We start from the raw sequence: 22,682 nt of genomic DNA on the forward strand, positions 1-22,682 counted from the left end.
TTCAGGACCCTGTCTTTCAAAGATAATTCATAAAAATCCAATTAACTTCACAGATCTCTATTGTAAAGTGTTTAAACACTGTTTCCCATGCTTGTTCAATGAACCATAAAAAATGGTAGAACATCGTTAAGACACTAACAGCTTACAGACGGTAGGTAATTAAGGTCACAGTTATGAAAACTTAGGACACTAAAGAGAACTTTCTACTGACTCTGGAAAAACACCAAAAGAAAGATGCCCAGGGTCCCTGCTCATCTGTGTGAACGTGCCTTAGGCATGCTGCAAGGAGGCATGAGGACAGCACATGTGGCCAGGGCAATACATTTCAATGTCCGTACTGTGAGACGCCTAAGACAGCGCTACAGGGAGACAGGACAGACAGCTGATCATCCTCGCAGTGGCAGACCACGTGTAACAACACCTGCACAGGATCGGTACACCCGAATATCACACCTGCGGAACAGGTACAGGATGGCAACAACAACTGCCCGAGTTACACCAGAAATGCACAATCCTTCCATCAGTGCTCAGACTGTCCAGATTTGGCTGAGAGAGGCTGGACTGAGGGCTTGTAGGCCTGATGTCTGGTGAGGACCTGTCTTACATCACCGGCAACAACGTCGTCTATGGGCACAAACCCACCGTCGCTTGACCAGACAGGACTGGCAAAAAGTGCTCTTCATTGATGAGTCACGGTTTTGTCTCACCGGGGGTGATGGTCGGATTCGAATTTATCGTTGAAGGAATGAGCGTTACACCGAGGCCTGTACTCTCGAGCGGAGTCAATTTGAAGGTGGAGGGTCCGTCATGGTCTGGGGCGGTGTGTCACAGCATCATCGGACTGAGCTTGTCATTGCAGCCAATCTCAACGCTGTGCATTACAGGGAAGACATCCTCCTCCCTCATGTAGTACCCTTCCTGCAGGCTCATCCTGACCCTCCAGCATGACAATGCCACCAGCCATACTCCTCGTTCTGTGCGTGATTTCCTGCAAGACAGGAATGTCAATGTTCTGCCATGGCCAGCGAAGAGCCCGGATCTCAATCCCATTGAGCATGTCTGGGACCTGTTGGATCGGAGGGTGAGGGCTAGGACCGTTCCCCCCAGAATTGTCCGGGAACTTGCAGGTGCCTTGGTGGAAGAGTGGGGTAACATCTCACAGCAAGAACTGGCAAATCTGGAGCAGTCCATGAGGTGGAGATGCACTGCAGTACTTAATGCAGCTGGTGGCCACACGAGATATTGACTTACTTTTGAACTCCCCCTTTGTTCAGGGACACATTATTCAATTTCTATTAGTCACATGTCTGTGGAACTTGTTTGTCTCATTTGCTGAATCTTTTTATGCTCATACAAATACAAAAGTTAAGTTTGCTGGGGAAAAAACACAGTTGACAGTCAGAATGTTTCTTTTTTGGCTGAGTTTATTTATCAAACCAGCACTAGACATACTATAGGGGTGGGAGAGCTATTTACGTAGACAGCTGTTCTTATACACAAAACACGGCTATGTTCTGCTTTGTTTCATCGTGATCTACTGTACATGCTTCGGCGCATATCTTACGGGTTCATGCCTTCTCTCCACAGAACGACTACATTGGAGAGAACGGGCTCTGCATGACCCAAGGAGATAAACTGCGTGCCTTAAAGGGCCGGCGCCAGCCCAGGTCTGCCACAACGGGAGCCCTAAGGTAAGAATTGCCATGGATACTGCAAACTTCACCTTTAAGATCCTCCCATCTTATTAGTTGGCACCTTTTTGAGATCTCAGGTGAGGAATTCAGCCTTTCCTCCCTTAGCAGTATAGCTTTCCACATGTTGATGAACTCCGTCCTCTGCACTACGGAAAGTAATGCATATTTAAGGTTATAACCCACAGGAAAAAATTCTGGGCAGCATGAAAACCACCTCGCGGGCGGACAGTTGTAAACTGTGGAATGATTTGAATTTATCTGTCTAGCTCCGTCTTCTAGCTCAGTGGTTCCCAACCGAGGAACTCTCAGGTGTGCCGTGAAACTTTTCCTTATCGTGATGATTTCTTACTTTATACCACAGCCTCTTGCTATAGAAAGAAACAACATGGCTTTGTCTGTGGTTTCACCTTTTATAATGAAAACTGCTGGTCTCTAACATAAACTGTTAAAACTAAAGACTTATTTTACCTGACCTAAAACAAAATAAATTCTGGCGAACATTTCAGGACACTCTTGAAGAGGTACACGCATTAACCATTAAGAGTAAGGAACTATGAAAACTATGAAAATATTTCAAATTAACTGTATTAAATCAAAAAAAAAACGAAATAAATAAATTGGGACATTTTAGGTGTACTGCAGAATCTTATATCGCGTCAAGGTGGGCCACAGTTCAAAAAAGATGAGGGATCACTGTTCTAGCAAGTAAGACAGTCTGTTGCTCTGATCTGATTCGGGGCTCAGGTTTCCATGGTTATCTAGCTGAAATAACACAGGCCCTGCCAGGCAGAGCAGAATTTTCAGGATAATGGCTCTGTTTCATGCTGGGGTTTCTGTTGAAAATTACCCAATTTGGTTTTCCTCTAGAAAGTCACTTTTAAGCTTTCGTTTTAGTCATGTAGCCTAATGGATGCTCTCTTCCAAAATGACTTAGTAATCACTACTTTCCCCATACCCTGTGCTCTAAGTAAATATATATGTGTGCAAACATGCTGCCTTTGGATGTGTGAACCCTCCATCTTTGTGTCTCTTTCTTTCTTTTTCAGACTTGAAGACATGAAAATGCACACCAGGTCACCGTCCCAACCTTTTAGGTACCATTACAATAGTGTTGATTTTGCGGTTTGTCTGTTTGCCCAGTTTTCACTCACACAGATTGAACTGCTGTCACAAAACACAATTCCGTCTCATCAATATAAGTGGCATTAACATCTCGCTCTCGAGTCATTCAATTCAGTGCAAAGTAAAGCACAACTCCACTCAAGCTGGAACTAGGCTACATCCAGCACAGTGGAAGTCCTTGATGGTATTTTTGGCCTTCCTGTGACTTTGGGTGCTGTAGGTGTCCTGGAGGGCAGGTAGTTTGCCCCTAGTGATGCGTTGTGTGGACAGCACCACCCTCTGGAGGGCACTGCGGTTGTTGGCGGTGCTGAAGCCTTACCAGTGATACAGCCAGACAGGATGCTCTCAATTGTGCATCTGTAAAGGTTTTTCAGGGTTTTAGGTGACGAGTCATATTTCTGTTGTGCCTTCACCACATTGTCTGTGTGGGTGGATCATTTCAGTTTCTCAGTGATGTGTACGCCGAGTAACTTTTTAAGGTGGTGCTGACAGAGGGGGCTGCCTCGCTTCTGGTTCTTAGGAAACTTTGCAGTATTTATTTATTTTCGGTATTATTTCTTACGTTGTTAGCCCAGAAAATGTTATTACATACAGCTGGTAAGAAATGTTGGATATCAGAGCGGCGGTAACTCACCAGCACAACCAGGAATACGACTTTCCTGAAGCAGATCCTTTGTTCGCACCACCCTGGGCAATTGAACTGATTCCAGAGGCCGACCCAAAACAACGCTGGCGGAAAAGGGGTACTAGGAGTGGTCTTCTGGCACGACTTAGGTGTGCACACCACCCACCGCTTCCGAAGTATATTACTCGCTAATGTTCAGTCCCTGGATAACTAAGTTGACAAGATCAGGGCAAGAGTTTCTTTCCAGAGAGACATCAGGCGTTGTAACATACTCTGTTTCATGGAAACATGGCTCTCTCGGGATATACTATTGGAGTCGGTTCAGCCATCTGGATTCTCAGTTCATCGCGCCGACAGGAATAAACATCTCTCCGGGATGAAGGGCGGGGGTGTGCGTTTCACGATTAACGGCTCATGGTGTAATTGTGATAACATACAGGAACTCAAGTTCTTTTGTTCACCCGACCTAGAATACCTCATAATCAAATGCCGACCGTATTACCGTCCAAGAGAATTTACTTTGATTATAGTCACGGCCGTGTACACCTTCCCTCATGCCGATACCATGACGGCCCTCAAGGAATTTCACTGGACTTTATGCAAACTGGAAACCATATAGCCTGACGCTGCATTTCAAATCAAATCTAATTTTATTTGTCACATACACATGGTTAGCAGATGTTAATGCGAGTGTAGCGAAATGCTTGTGCTTCTAGTTCCGACAATGCAGTAATAACCAACAAGTAATCTAACTAACAATTCCAAAACTACTTTCTTATACACAGTGTAAGGGGATAAAGAATATGTACATAAGGATATATGATTGAGTGATGGTACAGAGCAGCATAGGCAAGATACAGTAGATGATATCGAGTACAGTATATACATATGAGATGAGTATGTAAACAAAGTGGCTAGTGATACATGTATTACATAAGGATGCAGTCGATGATATAGAGTACAGTATATACGTATGCATATGAGATGAATAATGTAGGGTAAGTAACATTATATAAGGTAGCATTGTTTAAAGTGGCTAGTGATATATGTACATCATTTCCCATCAATTCCCATTATTAAAGTGGCTGGAGTTGAGTCAGTGTCATTGTCAGTGTGTTGGCAGCAGCCACTCAATGTTAGTGGTGGCTGTTTAACAGTCTGATGGCCTTGAGATAGAAGCTGTTTTTCAGTCTCTCGGTCCCAGCTTTGATGCACCTGTACTGACCTCGCCTTCTGGATGATAGCGGGGTGAACAGGCAGTGGCTCGGGTGGTTGATGTCCTTGATGATCTTTATGGCGTTCCTGTAACATCGGGTGGTGTAGGTGTCCTGGAGGGCAGGGAGTTTGCCCCCGGTGATGCGTTGTGCAGACCTCACTACCCTCTGGAGAGCCTTACGGTTGAGGGCGGAGCAGTTGCCATACCAGGCGGTGATACAGCCCGCCAGGATGCTCTCGATTGTGCATCTGTAGAAGTTTGTGAGTGCTTTTGGTGACAAGCCGAATTTCTTCAGCCTCCTGAGGTTGAAGAGGCGCTGCTGCGCTTTCTTCACGATGCTGTCTGTGTGAGTGGACCAATTCAGTTTGTCTGTGATGTGTATGCCGAGGAACTTAAAACTTGCTACCCTCTCCACTACTGTTCCATTGATGTGGATAGGGTGGTGTTCCCTCTGCTGTTTCCTGAAGTCCACAATCATCTTCTTAGTTTTGTTGACGTTGAGTGTGAGGTTATTTTCCTGACACCACACTCCGAGGGCCCTCACCTCCTCCCTGTAGGCTGTCTCGTCGTTGTTGGTAATCAAGCCTACCACTGTTGTGTCGTCCGCAAACTTGATGATTTGTTGTAGCTGTGGATTTTAACAAAGCAAATTTGAGGAAAAGGCTGCCTAAATTCTATTAGCATATCGACTGTAGTACTCGCGCTGATAAAACACTCGACCACTGTTACTCCAACTTCCAGGATGCATACAAGGCCCTCCCCGCCCTACTTTTGGCAAATCTGACCACGAACCCATTTTGCTACTCCCTTCCTATAGGCAGAAACTCAACAGGAAGTACCCGTTCTAAGAACTATTCAACGCTGGTTTGACCAAACGGAATCCACGCTTCAAGATGGTTTTGACTGGGATATGTTCCCGGGTAGTTTCTGATGATGATAATAATAATAATAATGTTGACGAATTCACTGAAACGGTAACTGAGTTTATCAGGAAATGTATAGGAGATGTTGTACCCACGGGGATTATTAAAACCTACCCTAACCAGATCATCAAGGACAACACCCACCCGAGCCACCCGCTATCATCCAGAAGGCGAGGTCAGTAAAGGTGCTTCAAAGCTGGGACCGATCACTAGCACAGAGAGGCTGCTGTCTAAATACACGGACTTCATTGGCCACTTTAATAATGTCTCTTTAATGTTTACATATCTTACATATCACTTTAATGTTACTCATTTTTATTTAACTAGGCAAGTCAGTTAAGAACAAATTCTTATTTTCAATGACTGCCTAGGAACAGTGGGTTAACTGCCTGTTCAGGGGCAGAACGACAGATTCTGTACCTTGTACCTTGTCAGCTCAGGGATTTGAACTTGCAACCTTCCGGTTACTAGTCCAACGCTCTAACCACTAGGCCACTGCCGCCCCTCGTCTCCTATGTATATTCTGTGTTTTACACTATTCTACTGTAGTCTATGCCGCTCTGACATTGCTCGTCCATATATTTATATATTCTTAATTCCATTCCTTACTTAGATTTGTGTGTATTGGGTATATGTTGTGCAATTGTTAGATATTGCTGCACTGTCATCTAGACGCACAAACATTTCACTACACCCGCAATAACATCTGCTAAGCACGTGTATGGGACCGATTTTGATTTAGAGGAGAGGCAGTTTGGAGTGTGAAAAGAGGGGATGGAAATTGAATTCCCTCTAGTGTGCTAGAGTACGGCCCTTAATAAGTGTTCCTCAAAGAGGAGCGAGTGAAGAGTGCCCTTAGACAGCTCTCTCCTCCCACTACTTTAGCCATCTTCCTTTCATCTACTCAAAGGTGTGTGTGTCACTGAAAGGCAGAGGCTACTCAGGCTAGCACATCTCTAATTGTTGTACTCTCCTGAAATAAGAGAGTCCTTCAGCCCAGTACAGACTGATAGTTCACGGATGACCACGAGCAGCAAAGACCGACTGCTTTTATGAAGGAGCTGGGAGTGATGCCTCGAACCAGATTTTTTTTTCTGTCTCCTATTATCTCATTCATTCCCACTCCCTTCACACTTCAAATATATTATACTAATATCGAAGATTCAACTATGGCGCTGTTGAAGTGCCTTACCTAATAAATAGTCCTTCAGATACCGTTCCTTAATGTTGTCTAGTGTTACTGGGTACATCTTTCCCTGGATGTTGTCATTGAAGTCTTGCCCATATGCTGTTTGTTTCTAAAATTGGGATTTGTACTGTAGGTCCTTAATGTCTTTAAGGGGTGTACACTATCCAATTTGTGTACCCGACAATATCATGTTTTCTACGTGTGTAGTAGAAGACACTATTGTGTATGTTGGCAAAAGTTGTTACTTCTGTTAACGGCTGTTACGTTTGTTACTCCACCTCACAATATGGACGTCCAAATCATATTTTTCTTTCTCTCTCCCAGCAGGATGAACCTCGGAGTGGGCACTCAGGGCACCATCTCCCCTCTCAAGTCCTCCAAAGTCCCGTCATCCTCTGCTTCGGCCAGCGCCAAGAGAATCGGCAGCAGCTCCTCTTCGGCGTCCAACCTCAAGAGGTGAGCCTACACCCCCCCCCCCCCCCCCCCCCTCCCCTTAAACACCCCTCCCCGGAAACTTCTTACCCTTTACTCCTTTTTTATTTTATTTTTTATCTAAACACTTCTTTCTTTCTTCCCTTTTCATCCTGTGTAGCCTCCCATCCCTCCATTTATCCACGTACCCTTTCTCTTGCCTCCTGTAGATTGGTTTATTCTATAGCCTTTCTCTCTTCCCCCTCTTTCTTGCTCTTTCTTGCTCTTTCCTGTCATATCTTTCTTGGCTGTCTCAGTCCCCTGGTTGTGTTTCTGCCGGTCTGTGACCAACCAATGCCCTGAGAACCAGTGGAAGGATATGCAGGGCAGAACAGTGTGTGTCTGTGTGGGGGGCTCGCTAGACCGATTCACATAGAGGGTTGATGTGCTGCAGGCAGTGCGCTTTCCCAACAGACTGAATCTAAATCCCCCGCATTTTGCTATGCAAGAGACCGGCACAGGCAGATACACACAACCGAGAAAATATGCATCATCAACCTCTTCCCCCTTGAGCACTACCTGATCTACTTTGCTCTGTGGAGGATTTGTGAATGTTTATTTTTCTATTCTACTGCGTGATATAACTGTGAATGTGTAGGTAGGTAGCCATGGCAATGAGAACTCCAGATTCCCCCCCCCGGTGAATCTGGCAAAATGCCTGCAGTGCAGAGGGTGTGCGTTACACTAAGATGGGGTAGTCGGGCTCCTGTATCAGACTGCACGTTGACAATATAGATTGTCTATGTCTGACTCAATCCTCTATTCCACTGTTAGCTGATTGTATAAACCGGTTGTGTGTTAATCAGTCTCCTATCAGAGCCAATGTACCCAAAGGCAGCTGCCCTGTCCTTAGCCTGTGAAAGCAAAGGCAGTGGCTATCCCCTTGTCATTGTGTTTGTTTGGGGTGTGTCCCTGTGTATTTACATGTTCCCACTCCTGCTACCTTTCCCTCCATATATTTGTCCACCCCCCCCACACATCTCAGCTCCTCCATCAACTCCAGGCTAGCCAGCTCCCTAGGCAACCTGTATGCAGCCAACGGCGGTGAGGACAATAAGAAGCTGCCTTTCGCTCCCACTTCATCACCACCCTCCTCTCCCCCCTCGTCCATCGTCACCATCACTCCATCGGGCCGGACGGCTCCTGGTCCCTGCTACGTGGCTAACGGCACGCGCGGCACTAATTACCACCACCACGAGGCCAACAACAATCAGTATAATTCCTCCCCCGCCGGGATCTTCAGCCACGGTGGCCTCGCGGGGGCCCCACACCACGCTGCAGGCAGGCTGGGGCCCAGGCCTGAGGATTATGGCCCCTACAGATCCCAAAAAGGGGGCTACTCCGGCCTGAGCGGACCCTCTGGCCGCTACCTCAGTCGCTCAATCCCTGTAAGTGTGTTTGCTCCCCACCTGAAAAAACAAAACTCAAACAGTAGCATCTTTTGGGTATTTCCACTGTGACCCTTTTTTGACCTCTTGTGTTTCCCCTCTGCACTTGTCCGTCAAACACGAGTTTCCTTCCTTTTTGTGTGGATGTTGTCTTGTTATGATCGTAGCCAGTCGTCCTCTTCCTGCTGCTGCTGTAGCTTCTCCGCTGTCTGTGTGTTTAACTCTCTGGTGGCTCCACTGAACTCTATTCCTTGTCTGTTGTCTTCATGGTGCTGAATAAGGACCTACAATGGCCTAGTTCCACTCTAAATGCCTACTTCATACATACCAACTACGGCTATTAGGCCATTTCACACCAGCCACCCATCTAGAGTTGAAAGCATTTACTGGAACATTTGGGCAGAACCCTAATTAGTGTTATGAACAATGAAGTTCCTCTTCCATTGTGTATTGGTGGGGAGACATTTAGCTAATTCACTCTGTTCTTTCCTAACCTGTTAAATGGGGATTTTTTCTTTATCTACTTACCCAGAACTTGTGGATAAAAATGTTATGTCTCTGCCCGCAGTTGATGGAAGTTGCTAAATAACGCTAGCACAATTGCTAACTAGCATTAGCACGCGCTAGTTAGCATTAACCTCTAACTTCCTTCATACTGGACACAGACATAAGAAAGGTGTACATGAGTTCATCAGACTCTGGTGAAGTAGATACCAAATCCCAAACTGTCCCTTTCTTATTCACCTCTATTGAGTGGATCCTAGCATCACATACCAATTAAAAATAATAAAGCTCTGCAACAGAAAAAACACTAAACTGGAAATGGCTTTAACATCTAACCAGGTTGAATCTGTGTAAACAAAGGGCCTTTGTGCACTGGCCTCATTGGCTTTGGCAACAGTCATGTGATTCCTCCTGGAATCACATGTGGTTGGGTGATTGGCTGGATGTCAACAAGGTTCCTTCAGGATTCTGGCTTTAACATAAGGAAATGTAATAACGGAGACATCAAACAACACTTTTTAAACATGACACTAACTTCTAACACGTGCTGCTGTTCGGTAGATGTGGCCAAATGTTTTTGTGTCCCCCCTCGACAGTGTTCCACAGGGATGCTGGCTCATGTTGACTCCAATGCTTCCCGCAGTTGTCAAGTTGGCTGGATGTCCTTTGGGTGGTGGACCATTCTTGATACACACGGGAAACTGTTGAGTGTGAAAAACACAGCAGCGTTGCAGTTCTTGACACAAGCCGCTGTGCCTGACAGCTGCTACCATACCCCGTTCAAAGGCACTTAAATCTTCTTTCTTGCCCATTCACCCTCTGAATGGCACACACGATCCATGTAGCCTAGTGGTTAGAGCGTTGGACTAGTGACCGGAAGGTTGCAAGTTCAAAGCCCATAGCTGACAAGGTACAAATCTGTCGTTCTGCCCCTGAACAGGCAGTTAACCCACTGTTCCTAGGCTGTCATTGAAAATAAGAATTTGTTCTTAACTGACTTGCCTGGTTAAATAAAGGTAAAATAAAAATAATTTAAAAAATCAATTGGGTGAGTAAGCATTTCACAGTATGGTCTACACAATAAAATTTGATTTGTCTCCAGGCTTAAAAATCCTTCTTTAACCAGTCTCCTCCCCTTCATCTACACTGGTTGTGGATTTTAATGGTTGATTAATTGATTAATTGATTAATGATTTTAAGTGGATTTTAATGGTTGACATCAATAAGGGATCATAGCTTTCACCTGGTCAGTCTGTCATGGAAAGAGACGGTGTTCCTAATGTTTTGTACAACGTGCAGATTCTAAACGATGTTATCCATTTGTGGAAGCTATTATTGGAGTAAAGCGCATTCATCCATCCCTCAGAAGGAAGCATCTCTAGGGACATCCTAACCTCCCTTCCAAAAAGCAGTTGTTAGTTGTGGTCGAGTGCCAGACTCATATTGTAGAGCTCACTCATTTCCTGAGAGGTGAGTCCAGTAATCCACCTCCTTCCTTTACCATGAACTCATGGATGCCTTTCATAGGCCCTGCCCACGAGGGACTGACATCTGAGACTAGTTCCCGGAACTTCCCACACTTGCGCCAGCAACGCCAGTGCCAGAATTCTCACCCAATGCTTCTTAGCCAACCTAGATTGTTGCACTGTTATCATTCATTTAACAGTTTAGGTTTGACTGGCTCAACTTGCTACTCTTGCACAGATATCAAGTTAATTCACGTTCAATCACCTTGCCTATGCCTACTAAATAAGTAAAGGATAGATGAATTAAAGAATAATATCTTCCAATATACTCAAATAAAACTGAGTCACCCAGTAAAATACTACTTGAGTAAAAGTCAGTATCTGGGTTTTAAATATATTTAAGTACAGTGTATTCAGACCTGTTGACTTTTTCCAAATGTTACGTTACAGCATTATTCTAAAATGTATTAAATAAATAAAAAATGAATCAATCTACACACAATACCCCATAGTGACAAAGCGAAAAGTTTGTTTTCATTTTTGCAAATGTATTAAAAATAAAAAAACATACCTTATTTACTTAAGTATTCAGACCCTTTGCTAAGAGACTTGAAATTGAGCTTGTGCATCCTATTGCCATTGATCATCCTTGAGATGTTTCTACATCTTGATTGGAGTCCACCTGTGATAAATTCAATTAATTGGACATGATTTGGATGGGCACACACCTGCCTATATAAGGTCCCACAGTTGACAGTGCATGTCAGAGCAAAAACCAAGCCATGAGGTCGAGGGAATTGTCTGTAGAGCTCCGAGACAGGATTGTGTCGAGACAGATCTGGGGAAGGATACCAAAAGATATCTGCAGCATTGAAGGTCCCCAAGAACACAGTGGCCTCCATCATTCTTAAATGGAAGAAGTTTGGAACCACCAAGACTCAGAGCTAGCTGGCTGCCCGGCCAAACTGAGCAATCGGGGGAGAAGGGCCTTGGTCAGGGAGGTGACTAAGAACCCAATGGTCACTTTAACAGAGCTCCAGAGTTCCTCTGTGGAGTTGGGAGAACCTTCCAGAAGGACAACCATCTCAGCAGCCCTCCACCAATCAGGCCTTAATGGTAGAGTGGGCAGACGATGCCACGCCTCAGTAAAAGGCACATGACAGCTCGATTTGGAGTTTGCCGAAAACCATCTAAAGGACTCTTACTATGAGAAACAAGATTCTGTTGTGGGGATGTTTTTCAGCCCTAGTGACTGGGAGACTAGTCAGGATCGAGGGAAAGCTGAACGGAGTCAAGTACAGAGTGATCCTTGATGAAGACCTGCTCCAGAGAACTCAGGACCTCCGACTGGGGTGAAGGTTCATCTTCCAACAGGACAATGATCCTAAGCACGCAGCCAAGACAACGCAGGAGTGGCTTCGGGACAGGTCTCTGAATGTCCTTGAGTTGCCCAGCCAAGGCCTGGAGCCCGATTGGACATCTCTTGAGGGAGCTGAAAAATAGCTGTGCAGCGATGCTCCCCATCCAACCTGACAGAGCTTGAGAGGATTTGCATAGAAGAATGGGAGATACTCTCCAATTACAGGTGTGCCAAGCTTGTAGCGTCATATCCAAGAAAACTCGAGGCTGTAGTCGCTGCCAAAGGTGCTTCAACAAAGTACTGAGTTAAAGGGTCTGAACACTTACGTAAATGTGATATTTCAGTTTTTTTTAATACATTTTCAAAATGTCTTAACCTGTTTTTGCTTTGTTATTATGGGGTATTGTGTAGATGAGGGTTTTCTTTTTTTAGAATAAGGCTGTATTTTAACAAAGTTAAGGGGTCTGAATACTTTCCAAATGCACTATATCAGAAGTAAAAGTAATTGCTAAAAATATTCTTGTATCTAAAGTAAATTATTTTAATGTGATTTATGTACAGAGAGCCAGGGTCACACTCCATCACACATAATTTACAAAGAAGCATGTATGTTTAGTGAGTCCACCAGATCAGAGGCAGTAGGGATGACCAGGGATATTCTCTTGATAAGTGTGTGAATTGGACTATTTTCCTGTCCTGCTAAGCATTCAAAATGTAACCAATACTTTTGGGTGTCAGGGAAAATGTATGTAAAAACTACACAATTTTCTTTAGGAATGAAGTGAAGTAAGAGTTCTCAAAAATATAAATGAGTAAAGTACAGACCCCAGAAACTACTTAAGAAGTATTTTTACTTAAATACTTTACATCACTGCAGAGGGGGGGTGGTTGAGAATGGAGAATATTGTATTAATGTCTCCTTGTTTTGCCAGTCAGTGGAGTTGTTCCTTTGTCAGAATTCCAATACCCTATCAGAATCCCATGTCCTTCTTGCACAATTCATCTCATCCCCATCTGTTTGCCAGTCCTGCTAATTTCTGCTCTCTACCTCCGCAGCTTCCTACTCTTGCCCACACACAGACACCCGGTCTGTCTTGTCCACCATAAATCTATTCATTCGTCCAGGAAAATGCATTTTGCATTTAAATTGTCTATTTTAATGGCTTTTCTATACCTTTGTAACCAACCGTTCAAGTGTAACCTGTTAGGAATAGAATATTTCACACAGGCTTGTTAGATAACCTTCACCCTTTAAAAAAAAAATAAAATTGTCGTCAACACTTGAACAATTAGATGCAGTGATTTGCTTTTCTATTTGCATCAGAGCCAGAGGCCGTGTTATAATCCACTGTGATTCACTGTCATATTTTGTCTCTGTCTCCCCTCTCCATCTCTTGCAGTCCCTTCAATCTGAATATGTTCAATACTAAATCGGTGGTTCTGCGTTGACCAAGACCGGACAGACACCTTGAAACTGGACCTCTGACCTGGATGGGATGGGTCTCCCACCCCCTTTTTTTCTCTCGCAATATCTCCCCCACTCTCTCCCACATACTGAAAGGAAAATTAATAAACCATGGCATCTGAATGGGTGTGGTCTTTGGAGACGGGCACATCGACAGCCACAAACTCCCAAGGGCTCATGGAACTTTGAGTTTTGGGCTTCTTCTGTCAGCCTCAGATGGCCTCGGTCCACCCTAACTGCAGTCACTGTTTGGATAATGCTTACAAAGGGCGATTTGTTTTTTTGTTTTTTTTCTGGCGAGCTATGATTAGGCTTGGCCAGACTGACTATGTGAGTGCTCTTTCTTTAAAGCTGAGATCTGGCCATATAGACTTTCCTGTATCACATATCTGTTTTCTTTTATATGTTTATGTGCTAATACTGTGTACACATGACTTGTACTGGGGGGGGGGGGGAATAGTTAAAAATAATAATTTTAGACGAGGTTTTTATACATGAAATATGACAATTTTGTTGCCTGGATAAAGAAATGTTTATTTAGAAGTGGTTTAAAGAACATGTTTTGGTTTATGACAATTCTATTTTTGTCTCTGAGTAACTACTTCACTAACAATATATCTAGATGAAAATACGTGAGATTAATGGAGAGACGACTTACGGTATTTTGCGAGCCGTGTTCCTTATCAACAAAGTATTTACAGGACCAGGCTCAGTGTAAAGTGCTCTCCTATTTACGATTGTGTTTTGTGCGTGGGTGGGGGTGTACGTCCGTGTGTGCATGTAGTAGCATGTACGTACCATAGACTATGAGAATATGTACGTATGTGTGCATGAAAGAGATTGAGTGGTGACCGTGTGTGTAGGGGGTTGTCTAGAGATAATGTTTGCAGTCCTCTGGTGATGGGCTCTAGAGAAGAGATGTGAATGGTAGAGAATTACATATAGGGAAGAAATTAATGCGGTTTCTTCACTATTCTAAAAAAAATGTTTTTTTGTTTTTGATTAAGTCAATTCAATTGACTGGTGGGTTTTGGTACCCCATTTTCAATTGGAACTAATAAATCATGTTCTCCTCTGTCGCAAGCCTACAGGAGATTTGCATATCCATGGGACAACTATAGGATAAAAACTAGTCATACCTGCAACCAGCGTTGTGTAGGCCTTGTGACTATGTACTGTATGTTTAGCATGACAAACCAAAAGGATGATTCAAACCGTGGTCATTACTAGAGGAAATTTGAGGTGTGGTGTTGGACCGACACCACCCACAACATAAGCCTCAGTCCCTACAGTATACTGTTCATGCCAGGCAGCTCAGCAACCCTCTCCACAGACACAGGATCCCACTGCAATCATGCTCTTTTTAATGGGAAAATGTTTGATTTTCAGTGTTATTCGACACTCATTGACTCGCTGTAGATTACGAAACTTGATTTCGTGGCAGCCTATTTTTAAACGCGCGCGCACACACACACCCTACTGTAGAACCAATTATGTTCGTTTTATAGTTCAAGGGGCAGTGGAAGTTCATCGCTATTACTGAAATATTTCCATGTCGTGTGGCGTGTTTTTGTTGAATGTAAAAACAAGTCAGAGACTGTTTTTCCTGGCTTGTGGGTATTATAATTAGTTCTGCTTGTAGATGGAGAGAACTTTTCAGCTTTGCAGGTAGAGGTTCCTAAAAAAAAAAATGAAAAGCACAACTGTCCCCCCAAAAAATGCTTTCTTTAGAATGTAATGCTGGATGTCATTGGGTGCACAATGCATCAGTCATTATCAAAGCTGGTTTTCTACCAATGAGTATGGCCTACGATGGCCCAACTAAGTACATTTTCTGTTGGACCTTGTAACAATAGATCCATATATTTGGATGCTTCTTATTTTTTTATTTTATGTAGTTGAATATTGAAGTTGATTTGGGGGAGAGAAAAAAATGGATACAGAAGCATTTGTTTATCACTGATTTGATCATTTTTGTTATTATTTTAGACCTCTGTACATTCCTGGCAGTGAAATTATTTTGTTTCAAAATGGGGGAATCTTAATGCAGGTGTTCTACCTCCATGAAATGTACAATTTTAATAGCAAAATTCTTACATGCATATATTTTTTCAAGCTGTATGTAAAGAAAATGTTATAACTGTAGATCAGTAAGCATACTAAAATGCAAATGTCTCTACTGTATGTACACAGAGCAAAAATATAAACGCAACATTTTAAAAGATTTTCATTTAAGGAAATCAGTCAATTAAAATAATTGCATTAGGCCCTAATCTATGGATTTCACATGACTGGGGATACAGATATGCATCTGTTAGCCACAGATACTGTACTTAGGTAGTGCTGTGGACCAGGAAAAAAAAAAACTGTCCTTATCTGGTGTGACCACCAGTTCCACTCCTCTTCAATGACTTGGCTGTGCGAAGTTGCTGGATATTGGCAGGAACTGGAACATGCTGTCGTACATATCGATCCAGTGCATCCCAAAAGTGCTCAATGGGTGACATATCTGGTGAGTATGCAGGCCTTGGAAGAACTGGGACATTTTCAGCTTCCGGGAATTGTGTACAGAACCTAGCGACATATAGGGCCATGCATTGTCATGCGGAAACATGAGGTGATGGCGGCGAATGAATGGCATAACAATGGCCCTCAGTATCTCGTCACAGTATTTCTGTACATTCAAATTGCCATTGATAAAATGTTATTGTGTTCATTGCCCATAGCTTATGCCTGCCCATACCATAATCGCACAACCATCATGTGGCACTCTGCTCACAATGTTGACATCCGCAAACCACTCACCCACACGATTCCATACACGCTGTCTGCCATCTGCCCGGTACAGTTGAAACTGCGATTTCAGCCATGAAGAGCACACTTCTCCAGCATGCCAGTGGCTATTGAAGGTCACCATTTGCCAACTGAAGTCTGTTACGACGCTGTACTGCAGTCGGGTCAAGACCCTGGTGAGGACGACAAGCACGCAGATAAGCTTCACTGAGACAGTTTGTGCCAAAATGCTTTGGTTGTGCAAACCCACAGTTTCATTAGACGATCCCGCAGGTGAAGAAGCCGGATGTGTAGGTCCTGGGATGGCGTGGTTGGATATACGGCTATATTCTCTCAAATGGGGTTGGAGGTGGCTTATGGTAGAGAAAATGAACATTCAATTCACTAACTGATGGGCATTCCTGTGGTCAGCATGCCAATTGGCATGCGTTGTGTGACACAACGGCATATTTTAGTGTCCCCAGCACAAGGTGCACCTGTGTAATGACCGCGCTGTTTCATCAGCTTCTTGATATGCCCCACCTGTCAGGTGGATGGATTATCTTGGCAAAGGAGAATTGCTCCCTGAGGGATGTAAACAAATGTGTGCATAAAACTTGAGCAAAATACGTATTTGTGCATATAGCACATTTCTGGTATCTTTTTGTTTCAGCTCATGGGACCAATACTTAACATATTGCGTTGTATAATTTTTGTTCAGTGTATATATTTTACATTTACAGTTAATGCAGGTTTCTAAAGTAACAAAATAAAAACACATTTTAAAGATTCTTGTCTCTGTAAATTATTTATTCTACTTGATTTTTTTTCTCTTCAGAACTCTCCATCTTGACAGAGGAATACATTTGTATTTTAAGGAAGGAAGGAACACTAGCTCCGACTAATTCTGGTTGTCTTGGTTTCACAGCTGTATATCCTTTCAGCTGTCAAACAGTTGAATAATTTGTTTGAAAACGCTAACCGAACATAGCATCTTTTTTCTTTTAATAGCGCACTTATTCCAAATGACTACCTAGGCACATCAACACAGAGCCTTCTATTGCAATAAAGGGCTCTGCATAATCTTTACTTAGGCAGGGTAGTTCACCTGAATTTCTTATCTTGAAAGAGATTAGAAACAGCCAGAGACTTATCTTTCGATGACCAAATACAAAAGTGTAAAATATTACACGAAGAAACTAACTTTTTGGAAGAAGTGTTTCTAGTCTAACTATATTTTCCATATGTGTACTTGTGGTGATTTTTAATTTGATGACTAAATAAATCAAGAGTCAATTAATTAGTTATGGTTCATAAAGACACATTTCAAGATAAGGAAGCGTTGCTTTTTTTTAGGTGAACGTTCCCTTTATTCATCAGTGAAGTGTTTAAAAATAAATAATAGTTTTTATTGTTTCTGCCTGTCCTTTTACCAATTGGTACTCCTGTGTGTGTCTGTGAGCACAGTCTATATATAAAGGGACAAGTCAGTAATGAATTCTGCATGTGTTTGAATTGCTAATGACATTCAGTTTTTCACAGCTTCATAGCTTGGTGCCAAACAGCCCTGTTTTGATTACATAACATAAAAAAACTGTAATTGACTTCTTGTTATTTCTTGTTTTCTCTCTACTTTTCTCCCTTTAATAAAGTGGGTGTTTTGTTTGTTGTTTTTGTAAAGAACTATAGTGAGTATTTGTCACAAACACTGAATACAGTGAAATGCTCACTTACAAGCCCTAACAATGCAGTTAAGGGAGAGAAAAGTGTTAAGTATTTACTAAAATAAACTGAAGTTACATCTATATATAAATAAATAAGTTGCAACAAAATAACATGAGGGAGGCTATATACAGGGGGTACCTGTATGAAGTACACATAATAGGACTGTTGGTTGTTTTTTATTTTTTGAGAACATCATTTGCTCTAAATCAGCCATTGGAGATTGTAAGGTGTAACTTATAATGTACACTACAGTATGATTATTTGTGTTTTTATACAAAGTTTTGTGTAAAGTCCTGTGTGAGCTACTGTATGGTTCGAAACCCTTTGTTGAATCATTTTAAAACGGATCCAAATGCATGGGGGTCTTTCCATTTCAGTTTGTTCCAATCCAGGCCATGTTGATTCTCTTTCATATAAATGTCTTGTTGCTATTGAAATGCTGCAATCATGGTGGATAATAAGAGGAATGCCAATTGACTGGTATGGGTTTTGGCTTTGTATACACCCACCAATGATCTATTAAAACGGTGGTGTTCACATTTCCTGCCTGTTATATAGACCGCGATTCAATCTGGCAAATGGTGTATTTCAAATTTTTCGCTTTCAAAAGTGTATTAGATTTGCACAGCAGTTAGTCCAGTATGGAGGGAGAGTTAGGTACGACGCTGTACCTGCGGGGTCTGTCTGATTTTTGTTCACTGAATGAATTCTCAGCCAGGTTTGCCATCAACTGAACAGGTTATGCCCATTTCTGAATCGAGTGTAAACTCCCCTCGGCCTCCTTCCAGGACATCCTGCTGTATCAAATCAAACACTCTTCAAAACGCTTTTTGGAAATGGCCAATCTGCAATTGATTGAATGGTGTTGGTGTCTTGGTGTTGGTGGAAAGACATGTTACTAATATTGTAGGCCTATTGACAGTTTTCTGTAATCCCTTTTTATCAATCTCCGTATTATATTTAAGAATATATTATTTTTCAACAAATGGATGTTTTGGCTAGATATTCAAAAGGCTTCTCTGACTCCCATCACATTAAATGTCAGGCAGCCAGCCATTCTCTGTGGATGCATTGGTTTAGTGACTCTTAACTCCTATATAATCACATATTATGGATTTTCCTTTATTCAAGTTTAGTAGGATAGCCTATGCTATATTCCTTTAGTGTATGATATAGGGTGTTTTTCATTTCCATCATAATTATTGGAAATAACACATGGAAATCATTCAATCTTTATTAACACGCCACATGCAGTAGGCTAGATTTTTAGAGTAGGTGTTATCATGAACCTGCTGTCCTCCAGTCTTCTCATACGTCTTTGTTGATCTGGTGTCTGCAGCATCACCACAGGCGCTCAATGCAACTGCCTGCTGCCTCAATATGGAAACTAATTTCCACTGAGGGAGAAGAGACTAACATCAACAAGATTGCACAATGACTCCTTACCGTTTTTTCGTGTGAAAAACATTTGATTCTTCCAACATGCAAAACGACACGGCGCAACTGGCAGACTGCGATGTGGGACACGATGCCAAAATCAGTCTTGCGGCACTCTATTCTCTCATGTGCCTGTTTGGGACCATTTTAAACCTTTTGGTTGTCTACCTGGTCGTGACATTTAAGAAACTTCGGACGGCTAGCAATGCGTTTATTGTGAACGGCTGTATAGCCGACCTGTTGGTGTGCGCATTTTGGATGCCGCACGAGGCGGTGGGAATTTATTCTGGAAGCCCTTTCCCGGCTGGGTACCAAGCCTTCAAAGATGCGCTCTTATTCCTCGGCATCACTGTCTCTCTTCTCTCCCATTCCCTGATCGCCGTCAACCGATACGTGTTGATTACCAAATCACCAGTGACCTATCTGTCCATCTACCAAAAAAGACGCACAGAATGGATGATAAGCGCTTCGTGGCTTTCGGCGCTGGGATTTATTTTACCCTGGATCACATCTTTACGGTACCCACAGGAAGGATGCTCATATCTCCCGGCTTCCGCAGCATCACTGCTCAAAGGAGGGAAGCCCATTTTCTCTGACCCATTTGCAGCTGGTACCCTGGCGTTGACTATTATTGGTCAGACAATGGTTGTTCTGTATTGCTATTTAAAAATCTTTCGAAGGGTGCAGATCAGTGTGAAGAGGGTCAGCATATTACATTTTCCTATAGTAAATAACCTTCCATATTCGTTCCCCAGAAAGGACAAACGTTTGGGGTTCTACGTGTTGGCAGTGTGTTTCATATTCATACTCACTACACAGCCTCTTTTCTGGGTGTTATCAATATCACTTTTTACCACAGTGCCATTGGCACTAAGGACTTGTTCTTGGATGTTTTTCTGCACTCTCTTTGTTACAAACCCATTTCTCTACACTTGGAAGAACGAGGAGTTTAGAAAATCTTTCAGATCCGTGCTCAAGGGAGAATTTTGGAGAGGGTCTACAGTTGGGGTTGAACCCATCACAATTAATACAATATCTCACCTTCTGCCGAGACAAAACAGTAGAAGGGCATTTTTGGCTGAGATAAATTGAACAGCATCTGAACTGCAATGACATTGGTCCCCTGTAAGGATACATCCCTACAGGGTTTTAGAAAGCTTACCTGGCAACTCAACTCAAAATGACGCTATTGGTTGCTCAGCATTGTAAAATGTTAGTGATGCTGTTAAGGTATTATTATTATTATTAATATTATTATTATTATGTAGTGCCATTATGCAATAAATTGGAGGTCAACCAGAAGAACACTCAGAAAATGAATACATAGTTTGTAAAACATTGTGTATCAAATTCGTTTTTGTTTATATTCATGTATTTTTCTATATAATTTTTTTTCATGGATCATGGTTGTAATAAGCCTTTATGCAAATTGTAAATCCGCTTATGTGTTCATTTCAATAAAGCTGAAAATTAAAGTGCAAAAAACATTTTGTCACGTTTGGCTATTACACTTGACTGGGTGCAGTGTCCTTGTGTGTCCAGATGCACCTGAGGTCACCATCAGTGCTTTTTCATCTATGAGCAGCAGCGATGGCCACCCCCCCCCCCCCCCCCCCCCCCCCCCAATTTACCATCGATGGTGGGAGAAAGGGGAATCACTTGCCCCGGAATTGTCACCGACACACAAATGGAACCGTCACAGGCAGGCTTCAATAGTTTTACCAGTGTGTGGCCAAGAACGTGTTGTCCGAGTCAAGGAAGAGATGACACTGGAGGTACAACGTGACTGTACAACTACTTACTACTTTAATCAGTGAAAACATCCAGGGGTGGAACATTGTTAAGCTTCTGCATGCCTCATCTGATGCTGGTATTGGAAATAATATCCCTAACGGTCGTTGAACGACTGCATCTTTTGATGAGTCATTTTACAATTTCCATTTTAAAATTTATAACATTTTGACAGGAATATGCTTCCATATCACTTATGTTGTTTTTCACAGCCTGTTTATGCTCTTTGTAGACTGATCAGCGAACACGAGTATCCAGGCCTACCCGTTGCAAACCATTTCCTACAGGTTCAGCTGAACCTGACCTGCTTGTCGGACATGCACCCCAAAGCCAAGCAGTACACCTCTGTACCAGGATCCCAGATATGATACTACCCAAAGAGGCCATGATTACAAACAGCCACTTAATCATTGAGAACTTCCAAAAGCACCACAAAGGCATCTGAGTGTAGAGCGAGTCCCCATGGTGGGAATACAGAGGGAGCCTTTTTTTAATGCCTCTGTACAAGGTACGGAGTAGCCACCAGTATATTGTCATACTGTATTTGCTGCCTTGCAAACCTGATGATTAGAAGCTCCTGTGTAGATTGTACACAGTGTACAAAACATTAGGAACACCTTTCTAATATCGAATTCTACCCCTTTTTGCTTGCAGAACAGACTCAATTCATTGTGGCATGGACTCTACAAGGTGTTGAAAGCGTTCCACAGGGATGCTGTCCCTTGTTTACTCCAATGCTTCCCACAGTTGTGTCAAGTTGGCTGGATGTGCTTTGGGTGGTAGGCAATTCTTGATACACATGGGAAACTGTTGAGCGTGGAAAAACCCAGCAGCGTTGCAGTTCTTGACAGACTCAAACCAGTGCGCCCGGAACATACTACCATACCCCCATAAATCTTTTGTCTTGCCTGTTCACCCTCTGAATGGCACACACAAATAATCCATGTCCCAATTGTCTCCAGACTTTAGAAACCTTCTTTAACCTGTCTCCCCCTTCATCTACACCGATTTGAAGTAGATTTAACAAGTGACATCAATAAGGGATCATAGCTTTCACCTGGTCCATCTGTCATAGAAAGAGCAGTGTAAATTCTAGACTGTTCTTATACACTTGTACAAGATATTGTTGGAGTAAAGAGCATTCATCCATCCCTCAGAAGAAAGCATCTCCCTTGGACTCTGCCGTAACCCAACCAAGTGGGAAATCCAAACTTGTTTTGTATACTCAATGTATTTTCAAACAGCAACTATCAGGAACAGTGGAGGCTCCTGAGAGGAGGAAGGGGAGGACCATCCTCAGTGAATTTCATACAAATTGTGAAACTTTAAAAGTTATCCTTTTTAGATAAAACTATACTAAATATGTTCACATGTCAACAAATCATTTATTAAAACACAATAAGGTCTATAGTAACCTCAGCAGCACTCTGTAGGTTAGCACCATGGTGTAGCTGGAGGACAGCTAGCTTCTGTCCTCTGGGTGCATTGACTTCAATACAAAAACTAGGAAACAGTAATTATGTAATTATGACAA

The 22,682-nt window shown here is 42.7% G+C and overlaps 2 protein-coding genes across 8 annotated transcripts in view; both read left to right on the forward strand.

Moving 5' to 3' along the window:
• Positions 1–16,984, forward strand: part of cdc14ab (cell division cycle 14Ab) — a 48,275-nt gene extending 31,291 nt beyond the window's left edge. For 2 of the 7 annotated variants that reach the window (XM_031786285.1, XM_031786283.1), the window contains 5 exons: positions 1,588–1,691; positions 2,741–2,788; positions 7,094–7,225; positions 8,226–8,628; positions 13,359–16,984. In XM_031786285.1, coding sequence (XP_031642145.1) covers positions 1,588–1,691; positions 2,741–2,788; positions 7,094–7,225; positions 8,226–8,628; positions 13,359–13,388 — 717 coding nt within the window. In that variant the 3' untranslated portion in view covers positions 13,389–16,984. The other 5 variants (XM_031786288.1, XM_031786286.1, XM_031786284.1 and 2 more) reach the window with 4 other exon arrangements.
• A 2,101-nt stretch (positions 16,985–19,085) lies between these two features.
• On the forward strand, positions 19,086–20,836 carry gpr88 (G protein-coupled receptor 88). The gene has a single exon (XM_020497518.2). It carries the CDS (start codon positions 19,403–19,405, stop codon positions 20,447–20,449), a length of 1,047 nt encoding a protein of 348 aa, XP_020353107.1. The 5' UTR covers positions 19,086–19,402; the 3' UTR covers positions 20,450–20,836.
• The last annotated feature ends 1,846 nt before the right edge of the window (positions 20,837–22,682 follow it).

This window comes from Oncorhynchus kisutch, linkage group LG13, assembly GCF_002021735.2.
Source record: "Oncorhynchus kisutch isolate 150728-3 linkage group LG13, Okis_V2, whole genome shotgun sequence".
Classification (NCBI taxonomy): Eukaryota; Metazoa; Chordata; class Actinopteri; order Salmoniformes; family Salmonidae; genus Oncorhynchus; species Oncorhynchus kisutch.

Excerpts from the sequence above, each read along its gene's own strand:
- gpr88 (XM_020497518.2), top strand. The coding sequence starts at position 19,403 with ATGCAAAACGACACGGCGCAACTGGCAGACTGCGATGTGGGACACGAT.